The sequence below is a fragment of the Hypanus sabinus genome, chromosome 7 (assembly GCF_030144855.1).
Source record: "Hypanus sabinus isolate sHypSab1 chromosome 7, sHypSab1.hap1, whole genome shotgun sequence".
Taxonomy (NCBI): domain Eukaryota; kingdom Metazoa; phylum Chordata; class Chondrichthyes; order Myliobatiformes; family Dasyatidae; genus Hypanus; species Hypanus sabinus.
Window position 1 is genome coordinate 40,572,196 of NC_082712.1, and position 13,953 is coordinate 40,586,148.

At 38.7% G+C, this 13,953-nt stretch overlaps 1 protein-coding gene across 4 annotated transcripts; it reads right to left on the reverse strand.

Annotated features, from left to right (window-relative positions):
* Positions 1-2,472: 2,472 nt before the first annotated feature.
* btf3 (basic transcription factor 3) lies at positions 2,473-13,663 on the reverse strand. Of its 4 annotated transcripts, XM_059974588.1 has the most exons (8): positions 13,508-13,629; positions 13,032-13,079; positions 12,327-12,369; positions 10,829-10,897; positions 7,443-7,556; positions 5,074-5,275; positions 3,071-3,127; positions 2,473-2,787 (listed from the first exon to the last, which is right to left on the reverse strand). In XM_059974588.1, the coding sequence occupies exons 4-8, from the start codon at positions 10,895-10,897 to the stop codon at positions 2,741-2,743; spliced, it is 489 nt and encodes a 162-aa protein (XP_059830571.1). In that variant the 5' UTR covers positions 12,327-12,369; positions 13,032-13,079; positions 13,508-13,629; the 3' UTR covers positions 2,473-2,740. The 4 variants fall into 4 exon arrangements, with proteins under 4 accessions (XP_059830571.1, XP_059830572.1, XP_059830569.1 ...); XM_059974589.1 differs by lacking the exon at positions 13,032-13,079 and having other exon boundaries at positions 13,508-13,636; XM_059974586.1 differs by lacking the exon at positions 12,327-12,369 and having other exon boundaries at positions 13,508-13,541.
* Positions 13,664-13,953: the final 290 nt, after the last annotated feature.

Consider the following 13,953-nt stretch of genomic DNA (forward strand, 5'->3'; position numbering starts at 1 on the left):
ATACAATGGGTAACACATTAGACTTTAAACTTAAGTGAGAATTGGAAGTAAATACCATAATAGAAGAGGAAGAGTGGGAGAGGTCTTGGGAGTCAAGGCATAAATGGAGGGAATTTGCTTGGGGGGAAAAAAAAGGATGAGGTACTTTAAAACCCCATTAGTAATATATGCAGGAAAAAAAAGCAGACTTTGCTGGAGAGCCTGTGGCTGTGGGAGTTTTTGCTCGTATTCTGGAACTGTCCCAAATTAAAGGAATTTTGGTACAAGGTCACTGAGGAAATAAGGATTTTAGATGCAAGTATACCCTTTGAACCTAGTCGTTTAATTTTAGGCAACCTCCCACAATCTGAATTAGAGAAGAATAAACTATACATGTTAGCCTTGATTCTGATTGCTCATAAAATTATAACTGTCAAATGGCTTAAATCTCACCCACCCACTTTGGAACAATGGATACAGAGACTGAAAGAAGTGAATTGTATGGAAAATATCACTGCAAGTTTACAACTGAAAATGGACTCTTACTTGGAAAGATGGAACTGTGTTATAGTATACCTGGCACAGTGAAAGGCCTATAAAGGACCTGATAAAATGTAGGACTTTTGATTTACTGAGGACTGATTTTATTTAAAATAGATGTAAATCTACATTGAGGGGTGATGTAAAGTATGTAGATCATGTGTATGTAATTGTATGTAGGTGCTCTCTTCTACCCTTGGTATTAATATAGGTATTTACCATTGTACAGTGAACCGTGGACCGTGATAGCCCATGCTTGTTTGTAGATATGTTTGTTCAATAAAGTTTAAAAATAAAGATCTGTAGAAGATAAATTGTACAATCATATGCATTATTTCACATTAGAAAGTATGAGTTAGACAGAAATATGTTTTATTGCAATGAACTTAAAACATTTACCCTGCATAGAGCAATGGCTGTTGGCAAACCATGATAAATACTGTATGTTTACACTATGTAGCTTGGCATGTTCATTTAAAGAGCACCTTCAGCTTTTAACCAAGAACATTAGATTCTCATGCTTTATTGATTGGTGGGGGAAAATAAACACTTTGTCAGATATTGGGAGGACTGGCAGGCAGTCCCGTACACCAAGCATTTAACCAAACCAGTTCCCTTGACGCAAACAAAACTTTATTTTATTCCATACTGCATACTTGCTATTCCAATAAATACAAGCTGTTTATCATCCACCTGATCACTGAAACAAAATGATGGCACTGTTATTGAAATATATTTTTCCCCATGAATTACTTGTAGTCAGCAGTTGGTGCATGAAGTGCAGTATTTGTACCCATAACCATAAAAGTATCTCCCATCATGGGAATCTGAACTTTGCCAAAGTAGTATCCCATATTTGGTCTATTTTCTTCTGTACAAAATAAGGAGGCCACTTTAGACTAGACTCCTCACTTGCTCACAAAGCAATTTCAATATAATAAAGCACCAATCTCTCCAAGAGGGCAACCTTATCGTAGGCTTTGGAGACAAGTTTGCCTCAAAGACCCAGAGAGCTATGTTGGCTGGAGTCAGGGTCTTGTGCTTTGGCTCTTGGTAGGGTCACCCACACCAAACAGGTCAAAGGGTAGGGGCCAGGCTAAGAGTGGTCCACTGGCACTCCAAGTTTTTTTTTGGGGGGGGGGCTCAGCTCAGGGCTAACAATATTAACTGGTTAAAAAAATTGTTACAGAAACAGCAATGAAAATTCCTTCTATTTGGCCAAGGTCAAACAGATGGAGGATCTTCATTGCTGCCCTGAACAGCAACAGCATAATAGGCAATTAATACAACTTTAGTCAAAAGCCATAGAATTACCTAATTCAGGTGTGAGTTAAGGAAATTGCTTTCTGCTTTAATGATACTTTTTTGGAAAAAGTTTGAGGAAAACCAAATCAGAAGCTTCCACTATGATTCATGCAGATTATGAAAAAAAATTAAACTTTACAGTGGACATACTCCACATTCTAAGCTGCTCTTGTAATTACACAAACATTTGGTAAATACTCAATAGAAAATACTGTCAATGAATCAGGTTAGAGGTAAATAAAATTTAACATATAAAAATTGCTTGTTTTTAATGTTTGGGTATTAATATTTGTTCAAAAAGAGCAATAATTTTTCAGAAGCTTTTTGTTAAATCCTGGTGATTTAATGCTATGACTTCAGCATAGTTCACAGCTTGATTCTCAAAAGCACACACACCAGTTATTTTTCCAGAATTCAGCCATTCGGGTGCATGGAGGACTTTGTGAAGAGGAATGCTATTAGGAAATCAACAACAATCCTAAACCAGAAGAAATGGCACGAGATGTTTTACAAAGGTAATTGATCATAAATCAGAAGTACTCAAGATTTTTAATCCCCACTCTCCAAAATGTTTTCCATGTAAAAATTGTTAACCTTATGCTACTTTTGCCAGCTGCTTGTTTTTATAATCCACAATAGACCAAAATAGACACTTTTCTCCTTTATTTCCACTCCAATCCAGCAGAATTCTACTTTAAACCAGGCTGCAAAATTGGTAAACATTCTATTTGCATGATTTAGCATTAGAAGAGCTGCTACAAATAACAGAAATTAACAGGATAACCAAATCACCACGTGACTGCAAACTTATGCGTAACAGTACAAAAATGTAATATTACAAAAGCAAAATAAAAACTAATACAAATAGCAGCCCTCTAAAGTCATTTGAACTTCACATCATCCTCAGGTGTCAACTTCAGTTTGCTTCATCCTTTGAAGCCTCGTCAAAGTTCTCAACAAGATCTAGAGGAAACAAGAATCACCATTTAGACAGCATTACTTCAACATTGAAGCAGTCAAGTGAGCTCTATTAAGTATGAACATCAATATTCTAATAATATATAGAAATAAATGTATTCACGACACCTAATTTGTTGTCAGTAGCAATGATTTCCCTACTTGTTTTATTTGGGGAGAAATCAAACACAAGTGCTATGTGCCTGCTTGCTAACAATTGAAGTTAGGTTTGAAACAATAGTTAACTCTCCTTGCTTTTCCCATATTAATATTAGTATATTTTAATTACCTGGAACTTCATCATCATCATCCTCACCAGAAGCAAGTGGTGCTTTGCTGTCCACAGCTGAAATCAAAACAATTTGGTGAAAATTGAGCATTACGAAAATCAAAATGATACTCAAACTTCCCTTTATATATTGAACTTCATTAATGATTAAACTGAATGCAGAACCAAACCTAGAAAGAAAACTTAAGCTCATTATGCTTGTGCAAGCACATTAAAAGTATAATAAAATTACCCCCACTCATATACCCTGTCCCCCCCTTCATTGCTCAGTAATCAAATTACAGGAAAAGCTTCTATCAGACAGATGTCTCAAACCAACAATCTTTTTGTATGATATCTCTTCTTTCCTGACAGGCACTCTGATTTAATAGCTGGTGTATAATGACCCCCATTAATGTCTAACAATTCCAAATACCTTTGGCATCCAATGGAAATGTTAAATGATAAGCACACGTTGAAACTGAGAATTTGTGTCAACAAAAACAAAATACAAAAGTGAACCTCAATTATGATTTTTTTTAGTGGCTGAACTGACATAAATTAACTGTAAGATTCCGAATCAGGATATCACTAGCATTTATTGTTAGAAGTAAATAGTGCAAAAAAAAGAAAAAAGGTAGCGAGGTACTGAAAAAAGTATCTAATGTTTAAAAAGTAAGGTACCAGTGAAGTATTGTTGAATATCTATTTGGAAGTGTAATAGCAGAGCGGAAGAAGCTATTCCTGAAGTGGTGAGTGTGTGCCTTCAGGCACCAATACTTCCTCTCTGATGGTGGTGAGGAGAAGAGGGCATGCCCTGGGTGATGTGGGTCCTTACTGCTCGCTGACATCAGGGAGGCTAGTTCCCACGATGGAGCTGAGTTCACAACTTTCTGGATCTTGTGCAGTGCCCCCCTCACCACCCACCTATACCAGACAGTGATGCAGCTAATTAGAATGCTCTCCACTGTATATTTGTAGAATATAGTGCCTTTGGTGACATACAGAATGTTCTCTACCTCCTAATAAAATATAACTGCCTTCTTTGTAAGTGCATTGATAAGTTGGGCCTAGGATAGATCCACAGAGAGGCTGACACCCAGAACCTTTAAATTGCTCACCCTTTCCACTACTGATTCCTCAATGAGGACTGGTGTGTTTGCCCTTGTCTTACCCTTTCTGAAGGCCACAATCAATTCTTGGGCTGTTGTTGCAACACCAATCTCCCAGCTGATCTGTATCACTCTTGGATGACCTCACCACCATCTGAAATTCCGCCAATACTTGTGCGGGCAGAAAATTCAGAGATGGCCTGTAGGCTCTGCCTAGCCAGCCATGGGTGTGGAAAGACTGGATGGAGCACTGGGCTAAGCACAAAACCTTGAGATGTGTCAGTGTTGAAGACCAGCAAGGTGGAAATGTTACTTCCGGTGCACAGAATGTGGTCTTCTGGTGATGAAGCAGAGGATCCAATTGCAGAGAGAGGGAGGGTGAGTGAGTAAGTGAATATATCTATCTTAGAGCTGTAAGAATGGTTGTGTTAAATGTTGACCTGTAGTCAACGAACAGCAGTTTGACCAAAACATTAGTATTGTCCAAGTCATCCAAGGCCACATGAAGAGCCAATGAAATTGCACTCACTGTAGAGCTACTGCAGCAATAGGCAAACTGCAGTGGATCCTGGCCCTTGCTTAGGCAGGAGTTGACTCTAGCCATAATTAACTCTCAGAGCACTTCAAATGTGAGCGCTACTATTAAGGCAGCTCACTCTGCTCTTCTTGGCAATAGTATGATTGTTGCCGTTTTGAAGTAGGTGGGAATCTTTGAATGCAGCAATGTGGGATTGAAAATGTTTTTGAACACACTCAGCAGCTGGTTGGCACAGATTTTCAGAGCCCTACCAGGTACACCACTGGGTTCTGCTACCTTGCCAGGGTTGAGTTACTGAATGCGTTTATAGATAACCCACCATAGTTTAAAATCACCTGTGAAGTACAATCATGATCAAAGATCAGCATACTTACGTTGTTTAGGCAGAGACTCTGCCAGCCGCCTCAAGCTAGTCAGACTATCAGCTCCAAGTTGGTTCAAGATACTGGGCAGCATCTCAGTCAGCTGCTTAGTCTCTGCATGTCCTGTGATCGTAAATGTGTTTGCAGCAAGTGAAGCCTGAACTTTAGGATTATTAAAATGGATGACTGTTCCCTGGTTTGTGAACATATTCACCTACAACAAAAATTAAAAATATTTACTAAGTTTTATCATCTTAGAAAGGGGAAAATATACAAAAATTATCCTACAAAAACAAAGTTTGCACTTCAAAATTATCAGCAATATGTTTATCAATTCTAATATAGATTAGATCAGGGATTCCCAACTGAGTTCATGGACGTGTTTGTTAATGTTAGGGCTCCGAACATAAATAAGGTAGGGAACCCCTAGAATAGATAATATAAGTGCCAACTGTACTGCTAGTTACCATGACTCATTAGTCTTTTAGTTTTAAAATGGAACCTCATCATTCATGAATTAGAGGCAAGTCTAAATAGATTTGTTTTTATACAAATCTATTTAGACTTGCCTCTAACAATGTAAAATGAAAAAATTATTTACTTAATTTGAGGAGAAACTCAGTATTATACAGTCTCTACTGAATATTTTCCCCATTTACAACATCAGGCCAAGCACAATAATAATTAGGCATTAAAATTTCAATTCACATTTAACCAAAATTAATCATGGATACAGCAAAGTAATCTAATTAGACATCCCTTATCCTTGTGCACCCAATGTAATCTGCATTTTATTCTACTTGTTTCTCCCACACACACTACCATCTTGGAAGTGCCTTATTTTTAGACATTCCACAACTGAAGCATCTTAATAAACCTATTTAGAATTTCACATTTTTTTAAAAAATCAGGAAGGATTAATCAAAACACAAGCTGTAATCAAAATTAAACTTACTGTGTAAACTTGAAAGCAATACCTGGCTTCATGTATGGACAAACTAAAGTACAAATCTGCATATCACTGTGGGTTTTAATCCATAGAAAACTTCATATCAGAGATTTGAAACACACTCCTAAACTTATGGACCTTTCTTCCTGTAAAAATATTCCCCAGCTGTCCAGTCATCTTCTCCAAGTGTCAGTACCAGGATTATTGCACTATTAGAACCCTCAGTGTGTTCAAGGAGCAGAAGACTTACTGAGATCTTCCAATAAAAGAGGAAATCTGCCTCATGGCCTACAATAAAAATCCTACAAACTCACTAGAAGTTCATCCTTTGTGTGGAAAATGCAAAGTAAAGTTTTACAGATATGCACAGATAATCCCTCTGCCCTTTGTATCTCAATTCAAGCAGGAGCCATAAACACTAGCAAAAGATACTGCCAAGAGGACTGATACAAAAGATTGTACTCCAACAGCAAGCAACTGGTCACATCAGATGGGCCAGTCAAATTGACTTCCCCCTAATTATAACTGAAAATTTCTTGGTACAAAAAGAACTCAGAAGCACTGTTTACTTGATTCCATGATTTTAAAAAATCCAAAGATCGAAGATTAATATTTTCATTCCATTATTACATTTTTTTGTGTCCTAAACTTTATTTCCTTCTGCTAAGATGAATAAAAAGTTGACAACAATGTTGGTTCTTAATTTCCTGGTTTATTTCATTTCTTCATTTATGAGTAGCTGCTCAGACTGTTTAACAGCTTCTGTTCTTGAACATCACTATTTCCCTCAAGGTGCCAGATCAAAGTCACACAGTTTGGGTTTAGTCACTGCCAATTGCCCAAGACACAAATGGGTCCATTGCCAGTCTGAGTGATACATTCTAAGTTATCTGATTTAATTGCAGTTCTCCACCACATCAGAATTCCATCTGTGCGGCAACCATCAAATAGGAAATCTTGCCCAAGTAGATTAAATGAGTTCTTAGCCTTGTCACAGAGCTACACAGATTTGCAACACTGGCTACCAATGCTGCCTCATTGCTCCAAAGGTTTAATTTTGACTTTGAGTGTTCTGTAGAATATAAATGTTCACCCTGACTATGTGGGTTTCACCTATTTACTTCCATTTCCTTCACATGCAGTGGGCATTAGGTTAAATAGTTAGCATTAGTTAAGTACTGACAACAAAAGAGTAAGATGACCAGATGCAGTCCCATTCAGTCAACCATCAACCATTCACCTGTCAACTCAATGTTTAAACCTGAAGAGATGATAGGGGCAGGTGGGGAAATATTTAAAGTGTTGTCACACAACAACCATTTTCATTTTCAAGATGCACAAATTTTCTATCAGAGGATAATGGAACAGCAGTCTGATTTCTAGGACAAGGTTCTAATAATAAAGCATATAAAAAGCAAACACATCTCAATACCTCTTCAATACCAGAAATATTATTCACACCAAGCTTCTTTAAAGAGAACTGAAGTTTTTTGTCATCTGCTGTTGCAGTCCTGTGTACCACCTTCTTCTTCCTGCGGGCAGTACCCTACATACAAAGTTAGAAAAATAGTCACAGTGGATATTAACATGTGAACTTATTCATCTCTGACATTAACAACCAAAAAGGTCACAGCACTGATTACATACATTATATATTTCACCAAGACAGACAAATAAGACAAAGAAACATTTTATTTCCTCAATTACTGAAGGGTATATATAAAATTCAAGCTTATATTATGAAACATGAAGTGTATTTTGGAGTAGTCTACTGGGCAAGTGTAATAAGACAATTCTAAATTATGAGCCTACAAATTACAGAACTATTAAGCTAAGCAATTATACATTTAGTTTGTATGGCTGTGTATGAAACTTCAATGAAATTAATGTACGAAGTGGAACGATCCAACCCTCAAACTTTAGAAGGCTGAACAGAAAGCTTCTCTTTTCTCTCGGGCATGGATTGGACAGGTATCTCAAAGCCTAGGAGATACTGGGGTGATCAATGCCCATATCAATAACTTATAACGATGATCAATTATCAGCAAGTTTAATCCAGAATTTTTCATACACATCAAGAATATCCAAGTCAGTAACAGTATGCAAAATAAAACTGAATCCCGATAGTTCAAATCTCTAACATTTAGAAGAAAGCACCAGGTCCTGGGTTGGGACACAAGGCTCTAGCAACTCCAAAATTAAACTGAAAACATGCACAGTAATTTCAAGGATAGCAGACATGGTGTATGCCATCAAGCACAGCCCAGCTTCAAACACATATCTCCAACATTGTTCAAAAATAAGCTCAATTGCCTCAATGTGCAACCCGAGGCTTAAGTAGTATTAAAAATTGTTACACTGATTCTGTACATTAAGCTTCTAGGATGCTGCATCATTTTAAAAATTGCTGAAATTAAGATCAACATTCTTGACACATTACATTTGCACATGGCAAATATTGTTTACTTAGTGCCTGCCTCAGGATTAGAAATGGCTAATTGCAGTATGTCTTTGTTATGGTTAAAGAGGCCAAAGTGGAAAACTCTTATAGATGAGGCAGAATATGGTCACAAGGCAGGTAGGATTGTAGTTCGTAAGGTGGTCTACTAATTTCCTAAGTACTACCAGTGAATGAACTTCAGGTTCCGAATGCCACCCCATTACTTCTCTACTTTGAACTGTTGTGGGCCAGAGATTACTGGGGAATCTGCAATTCTTCAAACATGCGTTGGGCAAATCCTTAAATTTCCTCTGTCCAGTTAATCTCTTCCCATGGTAGAGTTTGGATCAGAATTGCTTTGGAATGCCAATATTCAGCATGAGGAAGTAATAAATAGGGCCTCAGTATTGGGATTGTTGATGTGATCTTCAACTGAATTTGAAGCATTTTGCAGTATATTACAATGATGCCAACCATCAATCACTTTTCTCGTACCCAAATTCTAAAATTGTTAGCTATTCTTCAAAGCTAAAAATGCAACTACATTGTTATGCAATTTTATTAAAACAAACATATGTATTTGGCCACCCAAAAATTTTATTAATTTCTGTAAGTTATTCAGAACCCTAACCCTAATTACTAGTCCCTCAAATAAATGCAACCAATGGATTTTCTAAAATTAACTATAGAACTATAGAATATAAAGTTAACCTGAGGAGATAGCAGAGATACTTAATGAGAATACTTTGCTTCAGTATTCACTACGGAAAAGGACCTTGGCGATTGTAGGGATGACATGGCGGACTGAAATGCTTGAGCATTAGACATTAAGAGAATGTGATGGAGCTTTTGGAAAGCATCAAGTTGCATAAGTCACCGAGACTGGATGAGATATAGCCCCACCACTGTGGGAGGCGAGGGAGGAGATTGCTGATCCTCTAACAATGATCTTTGCATCATCAGTGGAGATAGGAGAGGTACCAGAGGATTGGAGGATTACAGATGTTGTTCCCTTATTCAAGAAAGGGAGTAGAGATAGCCCACAAAATTATAGACCAGTGAGTCTTACTTCAGTGGTTAGTTGTTGGAGAGGATCCTGAGAGGCAGGATTTATGAACATTTGGAGAGAGGCATATGATTAGGAATAGTCAGCATGGCTTTGTCAAAGGCAGGTCGTGCCTTACGAGCCTGATTTGAGTTTTTTGAGGAACTCACTAAACACACTGATGAAGGTAGAGCAGTGGTCGTGGTGTATATGGATTTCAGCAAGGCATTTGATAAGGTACCCCATGCAAGGCTTATTGAGAAAGTAAGGAGGCATGGGATCCAAGGGGACCTTGCTTTATGGATCCAGAATTTGCTTGCTCATAGAAGGCAGAGTGGTAGTAGACGGGTCATATTCTGCATGGAGGTTGGTGACCAGTGGTCTGCCTCAGGGATCTGTTCTGGGACCCCTTCTCGTTTGTGATTTTTATAAATGACCAATAAGGAAGGGGAGGGATGGGTTAGTAAATTTGTTGATGACAGAAAGGTTGGGGGTATTGTGGATAGTGTGGAAGGCTGTCAGAGGTTGTAGTGGGACATTGATAGGATGCAAAACTGGGCTGAAAAGTGGCAGATGGAGTTCAACCCAGATAAGTGAGGCAGTTCATTTTGGTAGGTCAAATATAATTGCAGAATATAGTATTAATGGGAAGACTCTTGGCAGTGTGAAGGATCAGAGGAATCTTGGGGTCTCAAAGCTGCAGTGCAGGTTGACTCTGTGGTTAAGGTGTCATACGGTGCATTGGCCTTCAACCATCGTGAGATTGAGTTTCAGAGCCAAGAGGTAATGTTAAGAGTTTTATAGGACTCTGGTCAGACCCCACTTGAAGTACTGTGCTCAGTTCTGGTTACCTCACTATAGGAAGGATGTGGAAACTATAGAAAGTGCACAGAAGAGATTTACAAGGATGTGGCCTAGATTGGGGAGCATGCCCTATGAGAATAGGTTGAGTGAATTTGGCCTTTTCTCCTTCGAGTGACAGAGGATGAGAAGTGTCCCGATAGAAGTGTATACGATGATAAGAAGCATCGATCATGTGGATAGTCAGCGGCTTTTCAACGAGAGGCACAGTTTTCCTTCAATCTAAACCGTTCAAATCTTCCTTCACCAACTCACACATTTCTCTAAATCTGGGATTGCGCACACTCCTATTTTCACTCTACCATTCCCAATCAGATTTTTAGCTGCCTTACCTTCAGTCAAGAAATTTCACTTGAATCTTAATCAATCCAACTTGATTCCAAAAACAAATAGTTCAAGCATCAGGCATGCCACATCATGCAATTTTTTTCCAGTATTAGGCTGAATCAGAAAAGCTTGTGAAATATCTTACCTTTCCACCAATGCGTACTTGGGCTTGCAGCTTGGCTAGTTTTTCTTGATTCATTATTATTTCTTTCATCTGAAATAACAAGTTTAAAAATTATGAAGTGTAATTTTTAAAAAAATTACATTTCCCTAAGTTTCACCTTAAGTTCACCTGACTTCCATGCAGGTCGTAACAGATATAGGCAAATCATGGAAATCTGGCAGCTTTTCATTCAGCCCAAAGTGTCTATGTTGAACAAGTAAGCAAGCTGAATAAATAACACTCATACACATCAAGGCCATTTATGATGTTGCCAAAGAACGATAACAGAAGGGAGTTCCAGATCCTTAAACAATTTGGTTGACAAGAACTTTTTTTCTCCATTCTATTCCTTTAAACCACCTCAAATCTCTGTGCTAAAAAGTTTATCCACCCCTCCCCCCAATTTTATAGGTCTTAAGTAACCCTCTCAATCAAGGAAAACATTACAATTGTATCCAGCCTCTTCACATAGTTACCAAGGATGAAATATTTTTACAAATCCTTTGCAACTTCTCCACTGTGATCACAACTTTCTTATAAGGTTGTAACCAAAATTATATGCAAGTCAAGCCATATTCAAAAACGTGTACTAGAGTATAATTGGAGTACACTCTAGTCATTTTTTACTCAATATTTCAAGTACTAAATCCCATTCCAATATGCCTTTTGAATCATACCTACTTGCCCTGCTACATTTGTAGATCCATAGATAGATATCAGATTATGTCCCAGCTATTTATAAACTTTCATCAGCAATTTGGCAGATGGGACCAAACATAACATTCCAAGTTTGCTAATGACACTAAACTCAATAACGAGAGGCAAAGAGTGTTAATAGGAGATAGACAAGCTGAGTTAGTGACTAACATGGAAGATGAAGCACAATGTGGAAACATTTGACTCCAAGTACTGAAAAACATATATAAAAGTTGAGTTTGAGAAGGGTTGATGCCAAAAGATATTCAAGAATCCCTGTAAACAATTTACTGAAAGGTAAAGTGCAAGCAGTTTTGACAAAATGAGGCTGCAGAGTGCTGTAGACTCAGCTGGTTTCAACAGACAGAACATTCCCTACTGAAAGAGATGGCAGCTCAAGAAGTCACACCCATCATTAAGGATCCTCACCAATGAAAATTTGCACTCTTCTTTTTGCTACCAGGGAGACAGTACAGGAGCCTGAAGACCCACCTTCAACTGTTCAGAAACAACTTCCTCCCCACCATCACATTGTTGAATGGCCCATGAACAAATGCTATTATTGTTTATTTACACTATTTTGTAATCTATAGTAAATTTATGACTTTACATCGTACGGATACAACAAAACACCACAGTTCACATCATGTACAAGTGATATTAAACTGAATACTCTAGACACAAGGAATATAAAATTAAAGACATCTTACTACAATTACATTGAGAGTAGATGAGACCATATCTGGAACATTATATAACATTATGGTCTCCTTAAAGGACATACCTGGTAAAAAGGGAGTGCAGTGAAGGATCCACGACTGGCAAGTCTATTATAGAAGAGATTAAGGTTGGCCTCTATTCTCATAAGTTTAAAAGAATTAAATGACCTCATTGAACCATGCACACTTAGACAGCTTAGTATGGCAGATACATGGCTGAGGAGCCAAAGACCAGTGATTGCAACCTCCAATTAAGTTGGGGCTGAAGGAAAAAGGTATTTGTTCTATAGCTGTGATTCTTTTGAATTTTCCATCCTGGAGGTAAGTGGCAACTCGTTCATTAATTGCATTTTTTTAAAAAAAATCTTTAATATTTAATGAACGAAGGAATATGCGGCAGAACAAAAAATGATGAAGCAGAGATCAGCCATGACCTTACCGAATTAACAAAGCAGGACTAAATGTCCTATTCCAATTTGTGTTCAGATCTAAAGTAGCATTTACCTCATTGGTTTGACAACATACTAATCCGAGAAACACTTTTCAAGGAAACATCCTTCATGCTACTATTTGTTTATTCTACATGAAAGTAAGTTCTCCCATTTTATAACCAATATTATATGTACCTTTAAGTTCTTGATTCAAACGATACCCTACATTACCGGTCCTGCTTGACAACCGCCATAAAGCCTAATTTTATTTTGGCCCTTACTGTTCATTTCAAGGTTTTATGAAAGATAATTAAACCGAACCCTTAGCTCTATTCTCACCTTTCCACGTTTCGATATGACAAATTCCTAAGATATATAGACGACAAACTAAAACAAAAGGAACTATAGTTAGTCTAATCCAACAAAAATTACGTTCTGCAGCAAAATATAGATGCGATTCTCACAATCGGTGAAACAACCTTTTGTACAGATACGTGAACGTGTTGATACAGAACAGCTGTACAAAGTATAAAAAGACGCATTTGTGAAGCCCCTTCCCAGGAATGCGTACTGTCCCATCCTGTTCTGACCCCTGCTCAGTAATGGGTTCTAACCCAGATCGCCTCCCGCACCGAGTACCGACAGTTGTGTCAGAAGCCTCTTCCCATGCGGAGCGGAGCGGCCGAACCGTTTCCCGGAGCCGAGCCTCGGGGACCGCAGCGCCTGGGCCCAGCTCACGAGCAGGCGGGCAAGCACGTTTCTACGCCCGTCTCCCCGGCCAAACCTTCAGCCGTCCAGCCCGGTTGCCACGTTACCTTGCGTGGTGTCCAATTCCCGGGGCCGCGGCGGTAGCACGCGTGAAAGGCTCCGCACACACGCACAGCCGAAGGGAACCACACGAGGAGCCCAGCAAGATGGCCGCCGAAGAGGGAGCGGATGTGACGCTGACCGCGTGATGCCGCAGCGCACGGGAAGCGGAAGAAGGCACATAAAGGGGAAGGCGGCTGGCGATGGACGGCGCTGGAGCTGTGACGGTGGAGATCGGGGAAATGTGCCTTATTCACCTCACCATTCCGAAACAAAACCCAAAACAAGCTCCAGGATAAAATACTTTGATCTGGGAATGCAGATCCGTAATTCTTTCAAAGTGCCTCCACAGGTAGTAAGGTCACCCTGCTTTCTCTCCGTAACCTTTGATGCCCTTGCTAATCAAATATATATTCAAAGTACATTTCTTTTCAAATCATCCGTGCAGTGTACA